The 21,751-nt window shown below is 42.5% G+C and overlaps 1 protein-coding gene across 4 annotated transcripts in view; it reads left to right on the forward strand.

The window, feature by feature from the left end:
- The window catches only part of PPFIA2 (PTPRF interacting protein alpha 2), a 440,428-nt gene that overhangs the window by 196,532 nt on the left and 222,145 nt on the right, over positions 1-21,751 (forward strand). For all 4 annotated transcript variants that reach the window (XR_003856007.1, XM_029597099.1, XM_029597100.1 and 1 more), the window contains exons 2-3: positions 8,296-8,397; positions 21,000-21,164. Coding sequence is in view for 3 of the 4 variants with exons in the window: in XM_029597099.1 (XP_029452959.1) it covers positions 8,296-8,397; positions 21,000-21,164 (267 nt within the window). In the remaining variant the exon portion in view is untranslated. The remainder of the gene's footprint in view (positions 1-8,295; positions 8,398-20,999; positions 21,165-21,751) is intronic.

The raw sequence follows: 21,751 nt of genomic DNA on the forward strand, positions 1-21,751 counted from the left end.
CAAAAGCCATTTAGCCAGATAAAAAAGGAGCATTTTAGGGGCATTCCGAGGAGGGGTTGACTTATCTGGCTAACTTAGCTGAATATTGCACATACCCAGCTAAGTTAGATGGATAACTTTAGATTGCAGAACAGGCCTTGTATACCAGATAATGTTACACTTAACTGGCTATATTTAAAAGAATAGAACTGGTTAAGCTAAGTTTCTGTTGTAAAAAAAAAAAAAAAAAAGCCACATCGCCCACCCCAATCCTTTCCCTTTTATTCTCCCCTGCCCCTGGATCTTCCTTTGTAGAAGGTCTTCTCCCAGATCACGGTAGCCTCTTACCTCGATCCTGTCCTGGCACTTTTGCCGTTGCTACACGACTATGGGGGTCATTTATCAATGTGCTATATGGCATTTTCGCATGCAAAAAATGCCTTAATGCATGAAAAAGCACCATAATGTTTGGTGCGATGCAAATGAGAAAAAGGGGAGAATGGGAGAGAAAGAGAGAGCCTAGCCATAATGTGCTCACGCTAGATAGGTATAAATATCTCTATGGGTGGTCCACCTAGTAACTCGAGGTGAGGTTTAGGTATTAGTGTAGGGGTTAAGGGCCACTTTGAAATTCAAATTGAGATGTACGAACAGAACAGTGCTCTCTTGTGAAGAATTGATGACCTACGGAGAGAGGAAACTCACCCAAAGATGAGATTTGTGCAATGTTCTCTCAATCTAGCTTGATGTTACCCAAGTAGAGAGTCCATCAAGCTAGGTTAAGAACATAAGAACATAAGAACTTGCCATACTGGGTCAGACCAAGGGTCCATCAAGCCCAGCATCCTGTTTCCAACAGTGGCCAATCCAGGCCATAAGAACCTGGCAAGTACCCAAAAACTAAGTCTTTCCCATGCTACTGTTGCTAGTAATAGCAGTGGCTATTTTCTAAGTCAATTTAATTAATAGCAGGTAATGGACTTCTCCTCCAAGAACTTATCCAAACCTTTTTTGAACCCAGCTACACTAATTGAGAGAACATTGCACAAATCTCATCTTTGGGTGAGTTTCCTCACTCTGAAGGTCATCAAATCTTCACAAGAGTGCACTGTTCTGTTTGTACATCTCACTTTGAATGTCAAAATGGCCCCTAACCCCTACACTAATACCTAAACCTCACCTCGAGTTATTAGGTGGGCCACCCATAGAGATATAAATACCTATGTAGCATGCAGGCATTAGGGCTAGTTTCTCTCTCTCTCTCTCTCTCTCCCTCTCCCTCTCCCTCCCCCCCCCAAAAAAAAAAAAGCTGTCACATTTTGTGCTAACACTTTGCACAGGTATTAGTACAAATTGCACTAAACTGCCTATTACCATAAAACACGCCCCTTTTCCTATCACATGCAATATTTAGTGCATTTTGATAAATCCAGGCCTATGATAGCAACTCTCGTAGTAGTCTAACAATGGCAAAAGTGCCAGGCCAGGAACAGGCCAGAAAAGTGCCTGGCCTGGCAAAAGTGCCAGGCCAGGTAGGGGGCTACCACGATAAGGGGGAGAAGATCTTCATTAAAGGAAAGTATGGGGGCAGGGGAGCATAAAAGGGAAAGGGTTGGGGGGGGGGGTTTGGAGACTATGAATTAAAAAAATAAAACAAAAGGAAGTGGGAGCAGGGGTGGGGGAGGGGAGACTCCCAGCCAAAATAATCTTTTTGAAATATTGTAATGGACAGTTTTGGTTTGGGGGTGGCACGTTTGGCTCCGTAAGGACTTTGAAACTCGGGGGAGGGGGAGGCAGGGTCAGGTTTGGGCCTGTAGGCCCTCGATGTGTGTGTATGTTGTTTTATTTGTTTTTGTTTTTACAATGGGAATGTAACTTAACCACTATATTCTTTTGAATATTGCCAATTAAGTGGGAAGGTATCTGGCTAATCATAGCCAAATAGCTTTGTACATTACCAGTGATATTCAAAAAAGTATCAGGTTATGTTTAAAGTTATCCAGCTAGGACTAGTCTGATACCTTTAATTGGGGATATTCAGTGGGATGCATACCCCACTGAATATCCAGGCCAAGTTATCCAGCTAACGTTAGCCAGATATCTTGTCCGCTAAATGGCCATCTGAATATTGGTCTCTTAGGACCTGCTTCACTAAGCATTTTTCCCAAGACACAGAATGGGAGAAGAGCTTTAGTGAATCAGGCCCTTAATTTGTAAAAATTAAAAACTCAGGCTTCAGTAAACAGTAAAAGGTAAAGGAAGGGTTATCCACCCTCCCTCCTACAATAAAGTTCAAAAATAAGTAATATAAATTTTCACAAAAGAGAGGTTACCCTTTCTTCCTTCTAACCCAGAACTTATTCCCTAAGGTGCAAGGGTACTCCTCTCTCCAACAGATAAAAACCAGGAGCAAGAAAAATATTCTGCCTCCTCAAAGGTCAACTAAAAAAAATCCATACTACAAAATGGTGTTCCTGGTTCTTCGAAAGCCAGGAAGTTACCATTATAGCAACCCAGACAGAGGACTATAGACTTAGGGATACTGCTATTCTATCTACACAGTCACAGATAGAATACCCCTTCTGAGACGCAGTAGTCTTCTCAGCACTTAATCGTCCAAAGACTTTAGAAGCAGTTCACAAGATAACATACATAAAAAAACATAAATTAATAAATCCATAATCCTAAAACAGAAAGAATACCAATTGCAGCTACTAAAACAACAGCAACAAATTTATTACAGTGGCACTGGGAGTAGATTTGGTAGGGTTGGGAGGAACCTGCCCCCATTCTGTCCTTTCATTTTTCTTTTTGTGTTTTTGTTTCTGCTTTGGTGTTTGTTTTGTTTGAATTAAATAAAACAAACTGAAATAAAAATCAAATGAAACTAAAAAAATTTTTTTAAAACATACCAAACAAAATAGAAAACAAAGGCATTTTTTTCTGTGTGCATCCCTAATAGAACATGGATATTGCAGAGAAGAGGAAAACAATTTCAAATCTGATATGTAATATTAAAAAAAATAGATACATATTAGCTATTATTTCTTTGCATTTGTACTTTTAGAACATTTTACAGGGAATGATGGTTGTGCTTTCATTTTAAATCATCATCTACTTCATTATTATTGTAAGATGCATGCTAAAAGATATTTTCATTGCCACTCCAATTTCTAGCATGTAGACTTAAATGTAATCCCCAAGGCTATCCCTGTAAATTACAAATATTTCTGACACGTTCTTCGCTTACATGGCGTGCAGTGGAAGGCACCTCAGTTGTCCCAAAAGCATTCGTCTTTAAGCATGTGTTATCTTTAAAAAGACATTTTCTCTACCCAATTATGCTGCTGTCTTTTCTTTGAATTAATTTTATTTGAGTAAAATAGAGATCCATTTTAGACATTATCCGAGTTATATAGAATAGAAAAAGAACAGGTTTTGTGAGGCCTCCCCTCTAATAGTACAAATGATCTACTTGAGCATAAATCTCTCTCAGGTGGCAGTTTTCAGACTGTCTGCTTTAGAACAATGCTCTCAGATATTTTTTAACCTGCAGGTTTTGCCTCTACTACTAGTCATTTCTATGGTGCTGCTTGATGTATGCAGGTCTCTACAAAATCATAAAAGAGACAGTTCTGCTCTCTAGAGCTTTCAATCTAATCAAGACAAGCATGCAAGGTAAATCAGACTTTGGGTGTTTCATTTATTAAGAAAATAGCTCAAATCAATAAGGCTGGGAGTGAGATAATCAGGGGTTTTGATTTAAAAGCAGCCTCAGAAACATGGGTTTTTAGACTGGATTTGAATGAGGCAAGAATGAAAGCATGATGCACTGACTCAGGAAGTCTATTCCATGCGTATATTGCAGATGGTTAGAAAGCACCTGGAGTTGGGAGTTGGCAATACAGAAGAAGGGCAGAGATAAGAGTGACTTGGTTGATGAGCGGTGTTCAAGAGGAAGGGAAAGAGAGGAGAGATAATGAGGAGCTGAAGAGAGAAGGCTTTTGTAGGTGAGAAAGAAGAGCTTGAATTGTATGCAAAAATGGATAGGGAGCCAATGTAGTGACTTGTTTTAGAGGAGTTATATGGATGTAGCAACTATGGCAAAAGGTAAGTCATGCGGCTGAATTTTGGACACATTATGGTGGAGAGATAAGGTTCGCTGGACAACCTGTAAGAAGCTTGGAGCAGTAGTCTAAGTGGAAGTGATAGGAAAGTAGATAAGGATTCTGATGATGGCATCTGGTGATGTTACAGGGAAAGAAATGACACATTTTATCAGTGTTTTGGATATTTGTAGAAAAAGAGAGAAAAGTTAAAGATGATCCCAAGGTTATGGCTGAGGGGACTTGGAGGTTGACCATGTTATCCACAGAAATAGAGAAAGGGGGATGAAGAGAGCTAGGTTTGGAGGGAAAGATAAGGACTTGTGTCTTGGCCATGTTGAGTGGTGGCAGTGAGACATCCAGGTAAAATGTCAGATAAGCAAACTGAGACCTGGGACTGGATTTCTGATGAAATTCCTTGTGTAGAGAGGTGAACCTGGGAATCATCAGCATAAAGATGATATTGAAAGGCATGGGAGGAAATCCAAACACCAAATTAATTAGTATACAGAGAAGAGAAGGCCCCTGCACAGAGCCCTTGAGGCACAGTAATTCATAGTGGGATGGTGGTAGAGGAGGATCCACCAAAGAACACTCTAAAAGTATAGTGGGAGAGTTAAGACAGGACAGAGTCCTGAAATCCAAGTGAGGACAGAGTATAAAAGAGTAGGTGGTGATCAACAATGTCAAAAAGGAGCAGAGTGGTGGAGGAGGATAACGACTGAATAAAGGCCTTTGAACCAAGTGTCAAAGAGAAAGTACGTCTGTAATTTCACTTTGGAACTTACTGTGGACGTTTGCAGCTTCTTTTTGTGTGATTAGATTTTCCACTGAAAATGGTGCACATAGACTCTAAAATACAATCTGCTGTACACATCCTATTTTACAAACCCATCCAAAGCACACCCATGGAAATGGCTCCCCTACATGAAGCTAAAAATAGGCTTATTTTTTAACAAAGTCTACTTTTAACCAAATTGAGAGAGGGCAATTTTCGAAGGCTAATTTGCATGTGTAAATCGTTATTTACTGTACCTACTTAAATGTCTTTGAAAATTGTCCTCCTCAACTCCTATTGCATGAGTAAAGGGCAATTACTTTCAACAGCTACAATGGAGTTCCTGATAATTATAAAGGCTGATACCACTGGGCAACAAATTTTCACAAAAGTCATGTTACGGAAATGAAATTAGTCTCTGGTTAACCCCTTCGCCCAGTTCTCCTTCCCTGTTGAAATGTATTTTCCAAGCCTTCAGTTAAGATGTGAACTGGTATGATGTCCCCACTAATACCGGTATATAAAAGTTTCTAAATAAATAATTAAATAGATTTCCATGTGCTAAACACGAATGTGACTGTGAAAATGCAAAATTGACTCTAGTTTTTTTGTAATATGCAATAATATAATTACATCTTGAATTGTATGCCAATAGTAGGAGACCTACGGTTAATACCGTTTGAAAAATGAAGTCATAGACTACGTCTTAGATTTCTTTGCTTGTCTCTTGTACACCTGATCGAGAGCATCTCTGCGGACTGTCCAGCAGTAGTTAGCCAGCATGAATATTTCAAATGCTTACCCTTTCTGACTGGGCTTCATATAGTACACTGCTGACGTCAGCTTACTCAGCAGCAGCATGGCAGTAGAACTGCATTGCATCAGAAAATGATGTAATAAACTCTGGATGATGTGTGCATGATGGTATTATGCAATATGATGCAATATTACATCGTTCTAGGCTTATTTTCAGTCCTACTGGATAAATTTACATGACTAAACATAGAAAGTGAACTATATTAAATATATTCAAAACGAGAGCTAATAAAAACTTTTCATGGTCATATTCGTGTTCAGCACATCAAGATACTACAGAGTAGGACCTTTTTAGGTCAGTAACACATTCATTGTTGCCCAGTGTACCATAGACTGAATGGAGGAGCTGATAAGTTTCAGGGAGTGGATGATTGCTTTCTAATGACAGCATTAGTAGGGTAACTATTTGGTGCCAGGTCATAACCAGTCCTGGATTTTCAGTTCCTATTTCAAGGTTTGTTGAACAAAAGTACACCAGATTTTATAAGATAGATACGCGCGTAGCCGTGAGTAGCCGTGCATATCTATCTTATAAAATCCGGAGTCGGCGCGCACATGGGGGTGCACATTTGTGCAACCTGCGCGCGCCGAGCCCAGCGCGGCCTGCCTGTTCCCGAAACGCCGCATCGTTTCGGGAACGCCCCCGGACACGCCCCCTCCCTCCCCGTTTCGAAAGCCCCGGGACTTACACGCATCCCGGGGGCTTTACGCACGCTGGCGGCCTATGCAAAATAGCCGCGCCGGCGCGTGAGGGCCCTGCGCTCATAAATCCTGCCGGATTTATGCACGCAGGGGTTTTAAAATCCGCCCCAATATTTTTTTTACTCAACGCATCATTAAGCTCTGGAATTCATTGCCAGAGGATGTGGTGGAAGCTAGTAGTGTACCTACATTTAAAAATGGTTTGGACAAGTTCCTGGAGGAAAAGTCTATAAACCATTATTAAGGTGGTGTTGCAGAAATATATTTCTTATGCCTGAGATAAGCATCATGAAATCTATCTATCTCCTGGGATGCTGCCAGGTTACTATGATCTGGATTGGTCACTTTTAGAAACAGGATCCTCCCTTGATTGACCTTTATTCTGAACTAGTATGGCAAATCTTATGTACTTATGTACATATGCTAATAATTAAGTGGAAATCTGTTGTACCTTAAGGAATAGAAGTAGCAGTATGGTTTAAAATACTAACAAAATTCAATACTCTGCTTCAAATTACCATATCATTTCTAAAAAAGAAAATGTTTACGTTAATGAAAAGCTATAAATCTTAGATTCAGAAGCTCTTTAAATAAAACACTGTGCTCAATTTTAGCACAACGATTTGCTTGGGAAGTGCATTTGTAGCTCTCCCCGACTGCGTCACCATGTAAAGTATTTATCTTTGGCAGTCAGTTGCATCCACTGTGATAATGAGTGCTGCAAAATGCCCCAGCTTGACACCCTACAATTAGCTTATAGAAGAAGAGGTTTCATTTGTGAATAGAAATAGAAGCCATAAGTCAGTTTTGGAATACAGCCCAGGAAACAACTAAAAAAAAACAACAAAAAGATTTTGCTTCAGATTTGGAGTTCCCATTATGAAGTGCTAAAAAGCTGTTGTAATCCGTCATGTTCTGTATTGGTCTGCCAGATTTATGAAAGTAGTCCGCACCTCTTCAAGGGTCCTCCTTTGTTTATTAAAAAAAAAAAAAAAAGGTGTAGAACGACCCATGAATCATGCAAAGATGGCTGGGTTGAAGGTATTTTTGTTTGGATGCGGTGTGGATCTACATAGGGCCCAGCATCAGCCCTGTGGCAATTAGGAGTGATTTCACCATAGGAGACCAGAAAGTTCTCGTCACTCTTTTTGCCAAGGCATACTATTTCAGGAAACGACTATGTATTGTTGGAAACGTTGTGCCTCTTTGCCCTTACATAGAATGCTACTGCCAAGTTGCTATATTGCTGCCACCTCTTTCACAATGCAGTTGCTCCTCCTTGGATTTGGTTGTGTTTGCATTCTGGTATCTGTCCCCATCCTGAAGAAACCTGGAATCTTTGTAGGTTATGATACCATTTGTTAGTCGTACAGAAAAGAAGTTCTCGTGCTTGAGTTTCTGAAAGCATCGCCCCATCATCAGTTCCTGCTTACAAGAGTGCTGCAAACCATGGAGCAAATGCACTAAACTGCCTTAATATTGGTTGTTAGCATGCATTAGCTTGGTGTTTAATGCACATTCTAACAAAAAATATTAATGAGATGCAAATGAGGCACTTGCTAATACAGATGATAAATTTCACATATAACAGATGTAAAGTTTTTTTGCATTAATGTGGCTGTTACATTTTGCTCATTTTATTGAGTTGTTTTTTACTGCACTAAAAGGGAGAGCTAGTAAGCATACTTTTGCATTTCATTAGCATAGATTTTGCATTATCGCTAAAGCAAGTCAGTTTGTGTATGTTAACCAGATACATTAGATTATGTGCATTAACTCTTATGTTACTGTTAAAGCAGTTTAGTACATTGGCCCTAAAATTACTAACATTGAATGTAGCAAGAGCGTTGTGCTTTCTGTCCATTTTTAAATGTGACCATTATTGTTGATTTTATTTGTATTTATGGTTTGCAGGAGTTTGCTGCCCTGACGAAAGAGCTGAATGTGTGTCGGGAACAACTGTTGGAAAAGGAAGAGGAGATTTCAGAACTGAAAGCTGAAAGAAACAATACAAGGGTAGGTTTACAGCAGACAATTTCTCTACAAAGAGTTTGAAGAAACCAAAACGTCACTTACTCTTTGTCTAGTGGGCTCAGCTGTCCTCCATCAAGGCTATTTTTTCTACTCTATGCAAAGACCCTTTCACACCTTGATCATTTCTTGTGTTGTTGATGGATCAAGTTACAGAATGGGGCATGCAGTTGGTAGAACCAATTAAAAGCATCAGGGAATAGAGCAAGGTGCTAAATTGGAAGGCTTCGCTGTAGAAGGTCCAGGGCTTTCTTTGTCCAGGGATTGGTCAGTTTTATAAACTTTGATATTTGTGTTTTCTGTTACTTGAAGAATGAGATTGCTTTAGGTAGACAAGGGCTATAACTTGGAGGGTGTAATCTGGCTACAGATTTTTAAATCATAATTACAGAAATTATGATGGTGATACTTATTTTTTTCTCTCTTCAAAATCTGTAGCCAGTGTTACTCAATTATATGCTATAGCAATTGGAGACAGTCTGAGTCAACTTCTAAGTATTTTAAAGTAGTTTACCTCAAATTTCCTACTGAGTGTGTCCAACTCCTGTCCTCAGCTTCCTATCTACAAACAGAATCCTGTTCATACTCATATCCCCTCCCTTTGTAACATACTATTGGTAAAACCTGTCGGTGTCATTTCTTTTTGTGTTTGTTTGTGGGTACATATAGTCTTATTCCTCATGGTGCAAAATCTGTGTCACATGATTGGCTGCACATGAACTTGTTTTGCTACTGTAATGAAGCATTTTGATGTACGCAAAGTCCCTGCATATGAAGCTGCATTAGAGTGGAGCTTAAAATTGCTAATTGCTTTGCTGCGTAATCATAAGGATTGATCTTTATAGCCAAGGGGTCAGCAACATATTTTGGCAGGGTACTCAAAAAACATGCAGCATCTCTCAAGGAGAGGTTGGTGGGAGGTTCAGCCAAATGAAGGCTCCTCTGATCACATTGTTTGCTGTCCATACAACACCTCCACTCCCTCTGTAATGTCAGCATAAGATTTTCCATGCTTGTGGATTGGCTCTGCTAATCTCTCAATGGAAGAGGTTAGCAGAACCAACCTACAAAGTTTTAAAATGGGGATGATGCCAGTATTGCAGAGGGTGTGGTGAGCCTGGAGGGAGGTCTTTGCATGCTGGGGAGAACACTGATCTCTGTTATAGCTATTTTATACAGGCATCAGACATACATGCAATAAATAAATCAATAATAATGTAATACAAAATGAATATTAAATATTTATGACTGTTTTATGTCTGTTTTTTGCATTTAATTAATTTATTTTTTGTTTATCAGTGTACATGACTGGTGACATAGTTAGAGAAATACAAAATAAGCAACTGAGGAGTGAGCTCATTTAGGAAGTAGAGAAGGGGTTAAATGTTATTAAAGGGGGGGCATACCCTTTTTCTCCAAAAATCTGTATTTACAATATAAAAATGCAGAGAATTTAAATGTTATGGAAGGTTAGTAGAACATATTAGAAATATGCATTTGTTTGAAACAAATGGATAAAATGCAACAAATAAGTCGATTTTTATTTCATTTGTCTACTCCTGAAATGAATGGAGGGTACTCATGAATTTAAACAAAATATTTTGATTCATTTGTTTATGTTCCCTATTCATAGTAACATAGTAATGACATTTGTGTATATGACAGGGACATTTTGCCTACACTGGAGTGGTACTGTGAGTGATAGTACAGTAACGATAAATTATTTTGTGATATTGAAATCCCCAGTACGTACTCCAAATTCCATCATACCACTACAAGGAAAGAGAAGAGGAGGGAATGGCAAGGGCAGGGGATTGGGTAATGCTGCAAAGCCAGCCCAGTCTGTCAAAAATACAACAAGCAGAGGCAGCAAAAAAAAAAAAAAAAAAAAAGGGACTTTTTAGCCACAAAATGCCAGGAGTGGAAGCCAGCTCAAGTCAGAAGAAATTGAAATTTGAAAAGCATGTGCCATTGCTGCTGGTTCCCTTCCCTCTTCTTCTGAAGAGGAACAAAAGGTGGGAGAGCCATACGAGGCTTTCATGAGCAGGGCAGTGGGCAGCAGAAGTGCAATACCCCAAAACAGCAGCATGTTCCTTTATAATTACTACTTCTAAGGTAATGCAGGCAGAATTTTCAACAACTGATTCTGAGGAAGCATCTTGGCTTAGATTCCCTGAATGAGAAATTGAAGAGCTAGTAGCTGAAGAAAATTTGGAGGGTTAGTTAATAGCATCTTTAGCTCCAGTGAGTTGATAGGGGAGACAGATAATATTGACAGTGTTGAGAGCAACGTCCAGGAAGATTAGACAATGCAGGTAGACAGCATGAAGGCCTTAAGAACATTAGAACATAAGAAATTTCCATGCTGGGTCAGACCAAGAGTCCATCAAGCCCAGCATCCTGTTTCCAACAGAGGCCAAACCAGGCCACAAGAACCTGGCAATTACCCAAACACTAAGAAGATCCCATGCTACTGATGCAATTAATAGCAGTGGCTATTCCCTAAATAAACTTGATTAATAGCAGGTAATGAACTTCTCCTCCAAGAACTTATCCAAACCTTTTTTGAACCCAACTATACTAACTGCACTAACCACATTCTCTGGCAACAAATTCCAGAGCTTTATTGTGCGTTGAGTGAAAAAGAATTTTCTCTGATTAGTCTTAAATGTGCTACTTGCTAACTTCATGGAATGCCCCCCTAGTCCTTCTATTATTCGAAAGTGTAAATAACCGAGTCACATCTACTCGTTCAAGACCTCTCATGATCTTAAAGACCTCTAACATATCCCCCCTCAGCCGTCTCTTCTCCAAGCTGAACAGCCCTAACCTCTTCGGCCTTTCCTCATAGGGGAGCTGTTCCATCCCCTTTATCATTTTGGTTGCCCTTCTCTGTACCTTCTCCGTCGCAACTATATATTTTTTGAGATGTGGCGACCAGAATTGTATACAGTATTCAAGTTGCGGTCTCACCATGGAGGGATATAGAGGCATTATGACATTTTCCATTTTATTAACCATTCCCTTCCTAATAATTCCATGACATTTTTCCTCATGATATATTCTCAACCCCAACTCCAGTGCCAGCATAAGCCCTTAAGGATGCAAAGAAGAGACTGTTCAAGACCATCCCTGGTCTGGAATACTTTAAAATAAGGGAGGACCCATGATTTGTCCAATGTAAACACTGAGTAAAGCCATCAGTCAAGGGAAAGTCCTGGAATATCTGAAAAATGATTCTATTCAGCATCACTTGCAGTAGCAGCATCTGCTAGAATTGATATTAGTGGAGGGTGGCATTACTAGCCTGGGGACCCCCTTTGCTACTCAAAGCGAAAGCCAGAGGAAAGGGGTTGAAAAGGAGATGAAGTTCCCTAAACTGATCCCACAATCCCTTCCACCAGTCATGGAGCAGGTCAGACGCCCCCTGACGTGGTCTGTAGTGGCAACCCAACCTAGAGGAAATGGGGTGATGTTCTGTATCACTGTGCTTGGGCAAGAGGCAGGCAGTTTTGAAAGTAGTAATGAGGTGTATCAGGCAAATTATTGCCCTGGATGATCAGCCTCTGCAGGTAGAACCTGCCCTGGAGAACCTGTGCTTTAAGCATCTGCTACATCCCTTAGAACCCAATGACAAAGTACCCTCCAGGACTACATTTAGTAGGCAGGGCATTCCCATCCTGTACAACCAATGCCATTGTTGCAAGCAGGCGCATTGGGCTAAGGTAGAGGAATTGGCATGCATTTCACTAGCGATATCTGGACCAGTGTTGACACTACACATCCTTACCTCTTCCTGATGGAATACTGGTAGGACCTGGCTGAAGCAGTGGCAGACACCAGCTATAGTGGGGACTGAGAATCAGGGTACAGGTAAGCTGTGCTGCACACCTTGGCAGTAAGGGGTGCCCTGGGGCCGAGCCCCAAGAACCATGAAAATCCTGTTCTGAACAACCTGATAGGTGCAGGAAAATTGTGGGGCTTTTCCATCAAAGTGTGAAGAGGTTACAGCAAAGAATTCAGGATGCCTTACAAACATCCAATTCAAGATATTGGCACTCATAGTATTTCATCTATCTGATGCTGCAGACACTCTTTCATGATCTGTCTCTGGAAACAGAGATAGTTGTGGATTGTCCCCTGAGGCATTATGATTGGGCAGTGATGAGGAAGCTGATACAAATCCTGAAGCCCTTCAAGCATGCCACAGTGGATCTGAGTTCCAGAAATGCCACCCTAGGAGGGGTCATCCCTATAGTAAATATTCTGGAGGAAAAGTTAGAGGGTTTCCATGAGCAAGAGGGAATTGAAGCAGATGTGTTAGTTTCTGGACTCCTTGCAGCAGCAGGTGCAAGAGAGACTGAAATATCTTAGATAATACTATACATACTTGCTTGCCACACTTTGTGATCTAGTTCCAGAGTTTCACATATATGAAGAAGATATGGGCAGCTAGGGGAGTGAACAGCACCAGAGGCAGAGGCACAATGGAGATGTACCACAGGAAAGAGTGGCCACCACAGAGAGTAGTATAATCATGAGCAACACCCTGTCAGCTTCCACTTCCTCCCTCACCTCAATATGATAAAGCTGCATTGCCCCCACAGATCTCTCTCTTCTGACACAGGCCATAACAAAAGCAGCTGGAAAGAGAGACCCTTGCTCCACCCCAGGAGAAATTTCTGTAACTCATTATCTAATAAATCCCAAGGAGGATATGGACACAGATCTGTTGGCATATTGCACACACAAGTCCGCAGTCTGGCCAGACCTAGCCAACGTGGTTCAGCATTATCTCTCCTGCCCACCAACAAGCATGCCCAGTGAACGTGTCTTCTCAGTGGTGGGGAACATCATGAGTCCTCTTCATTCCAGGCTGGCACCAAACATGATGGAAAATTTGGTGTTTGTGAAAATCAATCTGCCCCTGCTGGGTTTTCCATAATTTCAATGTGAGTTTCATGACAACTGAAAGCACCTTGGAGGCAGAAGCATACTGAGGGTCTATGGCTCCAGGGGGCCAATGCATTTATGTGGTCTCCCCCACCACCACCACCATCCTCCTTGTAAAAATGCTTGCAGTCACCAGAAAGTCTCACTAATACAAACTGCAAAAAAAGAAATGAACTGACAAACTATTGTGAGCCGCCTATGGGGCAAACGCTTCCCTGCCTAAGATGGGCTGCCAAAAGAGTTTTACTTTGTCCCTTGCCTATGAGGTATGGCAAGCAAACAAAAATAGCCTCTGATGAAGAATGAGAACAAGAACCAAGGACTGTGATGTAACATTTCTAAATTCTTACAAAATTTCCAAATTTTCCCTGTACTGTAAAGAAAATAGTATTATTCAGATACATATTTCCCAAAAATGACCCAGAGAAAATCAAATTCTCCCACTTCCCATCTCAGAGAAATAGAAGCAATAGCAGTCGTACTCCCCCAGCCCCCAGGAGTCTTGCTCTGTCTCCCCTCCCAGGTCCCCGCAATCTTGCTCCTAAGCCTCAGACTCATACGCAGTGCAATAATACAAAACCAGAAACCATCATCATTCCTCATAAAACAAAATCAAGAAATTTAAATCAATCATAATAGTAAACCATACTAATAAAAACAGTATTTCAAAACAGGTGACAGAGCATCTAATAAATAAGGATAATATAAAATATTTTAAACATTTCCAAAAAATCAATAAATATTTCAATACAATAAAACTAATAAGGCTAAAAAGTTCCCTCTCTCCATACCTGGGAGCTTTTGATTTTCAGCCCCCTGAGATTGTCGTGGAATAGTGGAGAGGAGATGGGGGAGCAGGGGAGGAGGAAATACACAAACTTTCTCTATCACACACACACACACACACAATCCTTGTACCCTCTCTTATTCCCTCTTCCCCTTCAGTCTCCCTCACTCACTCATCTCTCTTTTCTTTCCTTCCCTCCCCTCCCAATCACTCATCCACTACTCCCATTCACCTTCCCTTCCCTCAGTCACTCATCCCTCCCTTCCCTCTCAATCACTTGCCCCCTTCCCTTTCAGTCACTCACCCCACCTCCCCTTCCCTCTCAGTCACTCACATCCTCCTTTCCACTCTTCCCTTCCCAGTCACTCACCCTCCTCCACCTCTGCCACTGGATGGGGTGAGAGTTCCTGGTGGTCACGGGCAGGGCTGGTGCTCGCATTTTTGCTGCCCTGTGTGAACAATTGCTGTGCTGCCCCCCTCCTACTTCCCTTTTTTTTTTAACACAGAATATTGCTTTTCCCAGTAATGAAAACATAGTAGAAACTGTCAGACTCGCTCCTTCTCCACCAAACAAATCCATGCTCCCTCCAGCAATTTAAACTTTTAGAATTGACCCTCAACCTGTATGTAAAAATGATGCCGGCTGGCCCTGTGTTAGGGTTTTGAGGTGTTTGGATGGATTCTTAGGTACTGTGGCAGATGACCATGCCCACGGGGAGGAGCCCCGGGGGGAGCCACAGTACTGGGCTAGACTCAGGACACACAAACACTGAATTGTCTTTTATTATACAGCAGATGTAAGCCACCAGAGGTGGCAGTAGTGAGCAGGTTCTGAAGTAGCAGTCCAGGGACCCTCGGCAGAGGGACCCTTTTACCAAGTTGATATAGGGAGGTTCCGGTGTAGGGTTTCCAGCACGGCAAAGCTGTAGATAAGATAGACTGAGAATTAGATTACTCACTAGATGGTAGCTGTGATGTAGAAGGTTTCCACCAGGCAGAGGTAGAAGGTTCCAGGCACCGAGGCAGGGAGAGCAGGCCCTCGAGGAGCAAGTACCTGATCCCAGTAAGGCACCTGAAAGAAGAAGGGCCCTCGAGGAGTGGGTACCCAGGTTAGTAGTTACCCCGAAGGGCAGAGGAAAAGCTTCCAGCTGCTGCACGGAAGCGGCAGAGCAGCGTAGACCGGAGGAGTCCAATCCAAAATCCAGTCCTTGCTAACTCGATTAGCTAGCAAATGCGGGCAAGCTAAATACCTGGATGTTGTGATGTCACTCGAGGGGGACGCCCCGAGGTTTGCACCAATGCTCGAATAAAGATGTGGGTAGCGCGCGTGCACCCTAATAGGACCTTGGGAGGAACATGGTGGGAGGCAACGTCATAGCTGTTCCGGGGACGCCGGAGAGGGTGGCTTGCAGATGCGGCGGTAGCCATTTTCCCAAGGTAAGCAGGAGGAGCTGAGAACAAGGTGAGGCATATGGGGCGAAGCCGTCTGAGACCGACGAACGCAACACCCTGTAGCTGGCACAATTTTGTTGTACAGAAATGCATGCACTACCGTGGTGCCACCCAGTAAACCCATCTGGTATTAGGCCTATTGTAACACGTGTTGGGTGGGAGTTTGGTCCTCAGAAAGTCTTGAGTAAATTAAATGACAATAAAGATATAGTAAACTTCCCATACTAAAACAGTACTAACTGCCAGCACTCAAACAGGAGCAATCCTAACTATGAAAAGGCAACACCACAAATACTACACCAGGCCTGAAAACACAAATACATGTCCTGTGGGGAAAAAAAGAACAAGCCAGGCTGCTATCAATCCCTACTTAGAAACCACAAGCTAGCAGAATACCCCACCTCAGTTAAATATGTAGAAGACAGATTCACCCTCACCAAATACAGAATAAAGAGACCATAAAGTATAAATAGAAACGTATAGACAGGAACTGAACTGGAAACTGCAACAATCCAGACTCTGTATGCAATGCAGCAATGGAGAAACAAACATCACCAGTCCAGTGTCTGACTGAGAGTCTGAAAATGTCCCCCATTATGACATATCAGCCTTCCTCACACTGTTTTACCACAAGTTATTTCCCACAGGATCCTCTCAACTACGGACCTTGAGTACTGCAGCCGTGCAAATCCTGGAAGAATTTCACTCATGTTGCTGAGCCTGGGAAATCTTGCATTCCTGGCCATGGCAATGAGTGATGATGCCCCCCCCCCCCTCCAATTCAAATTCCATTGTAGCCCACGAGTGGGGGGATAAAATAAATGTCCCCAGGCTACTGATCCCAAGTTCCCCACATACATATAAATAAAATCCCCCCATTAATCCCTGCCAGTTGTACCCCAGGGGTTTCCTACCCACCCCCAAACTTCTCACAGCTTACCCCATAATCAGCAGAGACGAAAGAGGGCAGGAATAATCCCCACTCACTCCTGCCGCACAGTCACTGCACTACAAAAGAAAGGGCTAGCTGATCGATGTCTCTTCTTTTGTCTCTGGGTCAGCTGGTGGCATTTTGTGTTGAGCAACCACAGTGCAGGATTGCTTTTGATCTAAGAAAAAACGTAGCTGGTCAGGAAGAAAAAAAATGATATCTATTGCCGGCGTACGTCGCCACACCCTTGCATGGATATCTAAGAAGAAATGTTGCACCTAAGGAAAGAGCATCCTGATGCATTACAAGTAACAGTTTCCTTCTCTCCTGAGTAGTCTTAACCATATCCAGATAGATCCAAATCTGATTCCCATAGAACAAAGTTTGAGCTTTACGAAAATATAGCCTCAAGATCATATTTAAGTCTTGCTGAAACACAAATGAGACCAAAAGAGTCGCTCTATCCGAAACCTCTTCACGAGAACTCTCCAGTAAAGCAGAAACATCCAAGGGTGCCGCAAGCGAAAGAGGCCAGCATTTGCTCTTCTATCACGTTATAGGAGGGGGAAAAGCCTGATTAACCGTTGGACAGGCTTCAGCGGGCAAACCCAGAACTTCAATGAAGTATATTTTTAAGGCATCCTTAAATTCAAAGGTCTTGAAAAGTGCGAGGAAATAGGAGTAGGTCTTACCAGAGGCTGGAATGAATGATTCAGAAGAGAAACGGGCAAACTAACTATCTCCTGGCGCGTCATTCTCCTGCGACGGCTCCAGTGATGCTGCTACAGCGAAGCCCGATTGGGGAGGAGGAAATTGCTCTGCAGGACTAAGGCTACCTTCCAGCAGTGCCTGCGCTCCCCGAGCAGGCTCCACAATGGACCTCTCATCTCCGAAATCCGATGATGGGCGTACGATGGAATCCAGCGTCTGCTGGCCTGAGGGGAATTCAAGCAAAGAGTACTGCCTGGGTTTCCCTTTTCGTTTCGGAGGCTTCGTGTGAAGAAATTGAAGAGTAAAGGGGGAAACACCACCAGGGTAGCAGCCTAGCAAGCTGCCGTCTTCACTCCACCCCCGTTGTAAATGATGTATTTTTAAAACATTCAAATAATATTTTTATAAACCAGAAAAAGAAATCATGAAAAAGAAACTTTGGTATCAATGCTGCACACTGCAATGTGAAGGCGTGGGAGTGTGATTCCCAGATCAGGTTTCCTCCTTCACAGGTCACACCAGGGGTGTTGCTACAAGCCTCTCAGCTTAGTGGTAAAATCTCTGCTGCTAAGGCCCAAGGTTAATGGTTTGAATTCTAGGAAGCCTGCTTGAAAAAACTGTCAGGGAAAAGTGATGGAAGATGAAAGGTTTGTAGTTGTTGATTGGGTTTTTATTGGCCCCCAGTTTGAGCTTGGTTCTTCCACGCTCTGGGTTTGTTGAGGCTAGGGATACTGTGGAGGTGATATAAAAATCCTTGGGTGCTTGTGTGGGGTTGGGAGTAGCCTAGTGGTTACAGCAGCGAGCTGAGAGTCAGCGCATCCACATTTCAAATCTTGCTTCTCCTACTCCCACTCCTTATCACCTTAGGCAAGTCATTTAACCCTCAGGTACAAAATAAGGGGGTCATTTACTAAAGATTTTCTCCCATTTTGTGTTTATGGAAATAATACTTAGTAAATAAGGCCCTTAGATTGTAAACCCTTGGGGGTGGAGACCTACCAACTGGGCCTGACTTGGTAACTCACCTTGAGCTCAGATTTAGAAAGATGAATAATTAAACCTAAGATCTGAATCCACTGAGGATGCAGTGTTCACAGCTTCTAGTGGGAGAAAGTCATTGTCACTGTGCACCGGCAATACTAGTGGCTGGATTTAGGGTCCATGATTTCAGCTGAGATGGATGCCAAAAGGAGCAAGAGAAAACGGCTGAGTCTAAAAAAAGAAAAAGAAACTTTGCCTTGAAATAACTTTATTAGAATGCATAGAAACAGTTCATTTCTATTTTGTGTTTTTATGATCATTGTTCTACATCTGGCTAGTCAGTGATAAAAGCCCATATATCAGGTGCCAGAGCATCCTGTTTCCAATGATAAAGCCTTATTATTGAAACTGTTTAGCATGCCCTTTGCAAAGCTGTACAGAAGATAGGATAATAGCCAGATAGAATCATTATGCGTGAAATACTTGTAACTCAACATGAAAAAAAAAATAGTTTGCCCATTATAGTTAGATAAAGCCTGAATGTCACCTCCCTCCTGTTCAGGAGGTGAATAGCAAAACTAGAGTGTCATGTCATGCTTAGAACATCTGTGTGTTTCAGGCAGATCACTTGTAAACTGGTCTGGCTGGCTTCAGTTCTGTTACTGCCCACCTCCTCCTTGCCTTGTTACACTTGAGGTAATGCTGCCTTTTATCTACGCCTACAGAGATACCAAGGGTACTAGTTTAAGTGTCACTTCTCTCCATGTCATGTGCTTATAATTAAAGACAGGTTCAGTGTCTGGAACCCTAGATAGAAAATATCAACTTTGCATACCTTCCAGTTGGGGCCTATTTAGCAAAATGCTTTAGCTTGTCTTACTAGTAAAAAGTCTCCATTAATCTCAGTGCAAATTATTTACTAACAGCCATTAGTGTGAATTAGCATGATTTGATAATTAGACCCCTTAAAGAGGACTAACCAGAGACTTGTAGACTTTGAAATGTTTGGCACAAACAGGGAGATTCTGCTTATCAGCTGACATCTAGCCATATTATTGCCTACTTTAAATTAAATATCAAAGTACTAATTTTTTAACTGTGAATTTCCCAGAAAGCTTCTTCCAGGGAGAACAACGTGGTAACATCATAAATATGAGCTATACCAAAAGGACAGAATAGTAAACTCTTATACCATTCATGTCCAAAAATTGCCATTGAGCAAAGTACTAGGGGTGTGCATTTGTTTGCAATGTATTGGCAATCCGCAACATATAGGGCCATATTCGTTGTATTCGCGGGGAAGTGAAACGTATTGCGATTCCCACGAATACAACGAATCTTCACCGAATTATTTGGCCATCTAAAGGAGCGAATTTAAACAAAACCCCCACCCTCCTGACCCCGCCAAGACTTGCCAAAACTCCCTGATGGTCCAGCGGGGGTCTGGGAAGCATCTGCTGCACTCACACTGTCGGCTGCCGGTATTCAAAATGGCGCCGATAGCCTTTTCCCTTTGCCCTTACTATGTCACAGGGGCTATCGGCACCATTTTGAGTACCGGCAGCTGACATCGTGAGTGCAGGAGATTGCTCCCGGACCCCCACTGGACCACCAGGGACTTTTGGCAAGTCTTGGGGGACCCTCCTGACCCACACAAGACTTGCCAAAAGTCCAGCGGGGGTCCAGGAGCAATCTCCTGCACTCGGGCCGTCGGCTGCTGGTATTCAAAATGGCGCCAATAGCCCCTGTGACATAGTAAGGGCAAAGACTTGCCAAAAGTCCCTGGTGGTCCAGCGGGGGTCCGGGAGTGATGTCCTGTACTCGGGCTGTCAGCTGCCAGTATTCAAAATGGCGCCGATAGCCTTTGCCCTTACTATGTCACAGGGGCCAGCCAATGGCACTGGTAGCCCCTGTGACATAGTAAGGGCAAAGGCTATCGGCGCCATTTTGAATACTGGCAGCCGACAGCCCGAGTGCAGGAGATGGCTCCAGGACCCCCGCTGGACCACCGGGGACTTTTGGCAAGTCTTGGGGGGGACTCCTGACCATTGGTCGGCCCCTGTCACATGGTAGGAGCACAAGATGGCGCCGGCCGTCCATTGCTCCTACCATGTGACAGGGGCCGACCAATGGCACTGGTAGCCCCAGTGACATAGTAAGGTCAAAGGCTATCGGTGCCATTTTGAATACCGGCAGCCGACGGCGTGAATGCAGTAGATGGCTCCTGGACCCCCGCTGGACCACCAGGGAGTTTTGGCAAGTCTTGGGGGGGGGGAGGTCAGCAGGGTGGGGGATTGTAGTTAATTACATTTTAGCCAGGAAACAAATAAGAATGGAACGCATGAACGGATCGGGGCCCCCCCTTGCTGAATGCAACGTATCTGCCCCCCTCACGAATACGAATACCGAATGTAACATATGCGGTCCCTTTCCACATCCCTACAAAGTACATTGTCAAAGCTTTAACTAATGAATAATATCTAGTTGGGGGGGCATATTTTGTTAAGGCTTGACCTTGTCCTAGATTAAGATTTGTCCTTGTCCGGCATCATAACTAAGGTTGAAAACAGCCAATTTTATTGCTAAATTGTTTGCTAGATCCAAACTCCATATTCACAGAGCACTGGTGTAGGATGTGTTTTAAGGAAGCTTATGGCTCCATAATGCAGTTACAATGATAAGGTTTCTGGCATTACTATTTTAACTACAACTGTCATAGTATCGACCTTTCAGTAAAAGCAAATTAATGCATTTTTATGTTAAACCCAACAGCTGTTGCTGGAGCATTTGGAGTGCCTTGTTTCGCGACATGAAAGGTCACTGAGGATGACGGTGGTAAAACGACAAGCCCAGTCACCCTCGGGAGTTTCCAGTGAAGTGGAAGTTCTCAAGGCGCTGAAATCTTTATTTGAGCACCACAAGGCTTTAGATGAAAAGGTACAAAAAAAAAATAAGCTGATTCAACTGAATTCATTACCTTCTGCTAAGCTCTTCATTATCTTCCTTCTTGGAGCATGATGTACTCGGATGATGCACAGTGCACACCAATATAACGATATTGCTCATTTTCCACTGTGGCGTATATACTCTGAACTAGCACCTCTAAGGAATGCTTCTGGGCTGCATGGCAAATCAAGAAAGTGCTAATGTTTTACTCTGACTCATGGTGCAGACACACACTGTTATAAGTATTAAGTAACCAAGATAGTGGCTTTTTAGGCCAGCTATTGAGTATGCAGTATTAGCATATGCTCTTTGAAATTCTGAGAAAGAATACTGTTGTCTATTCAAAAAAATCAATGGGAGGAAGAATAGGCAGGAATAATCTGTAGACTGAAACAGTCCATAGGCATGGATGAGCCATAGATATCATTCACTCATGCTGACTGTTTCTTTCTAAGAGAGACAACACTGCTAAATGATTTCAATTGCATTTTCTTGCAACTTGACAAGGCTATAAATGTAAGGAATGTGTGAATTTACAGTTGTACTACCCCCACTATGGTACCACAACAATAACTAAT

This window comes from Rhinatrema bivittatum, chromosome 4 (assembly GCF_901001135.1).
Source record: "Rhinatrema bivittatum chromosome 4, aRhiBiv1.1, whole genome shotgun sequence".
In the NCBI taxonomy this organism is placed as follows: Eukaryota; Metazoa; Chordata; class Amphibia; order Gymnophiona; family Rhinatrematidae; genus Rhinatrema; species Rhinatrema bivittatum.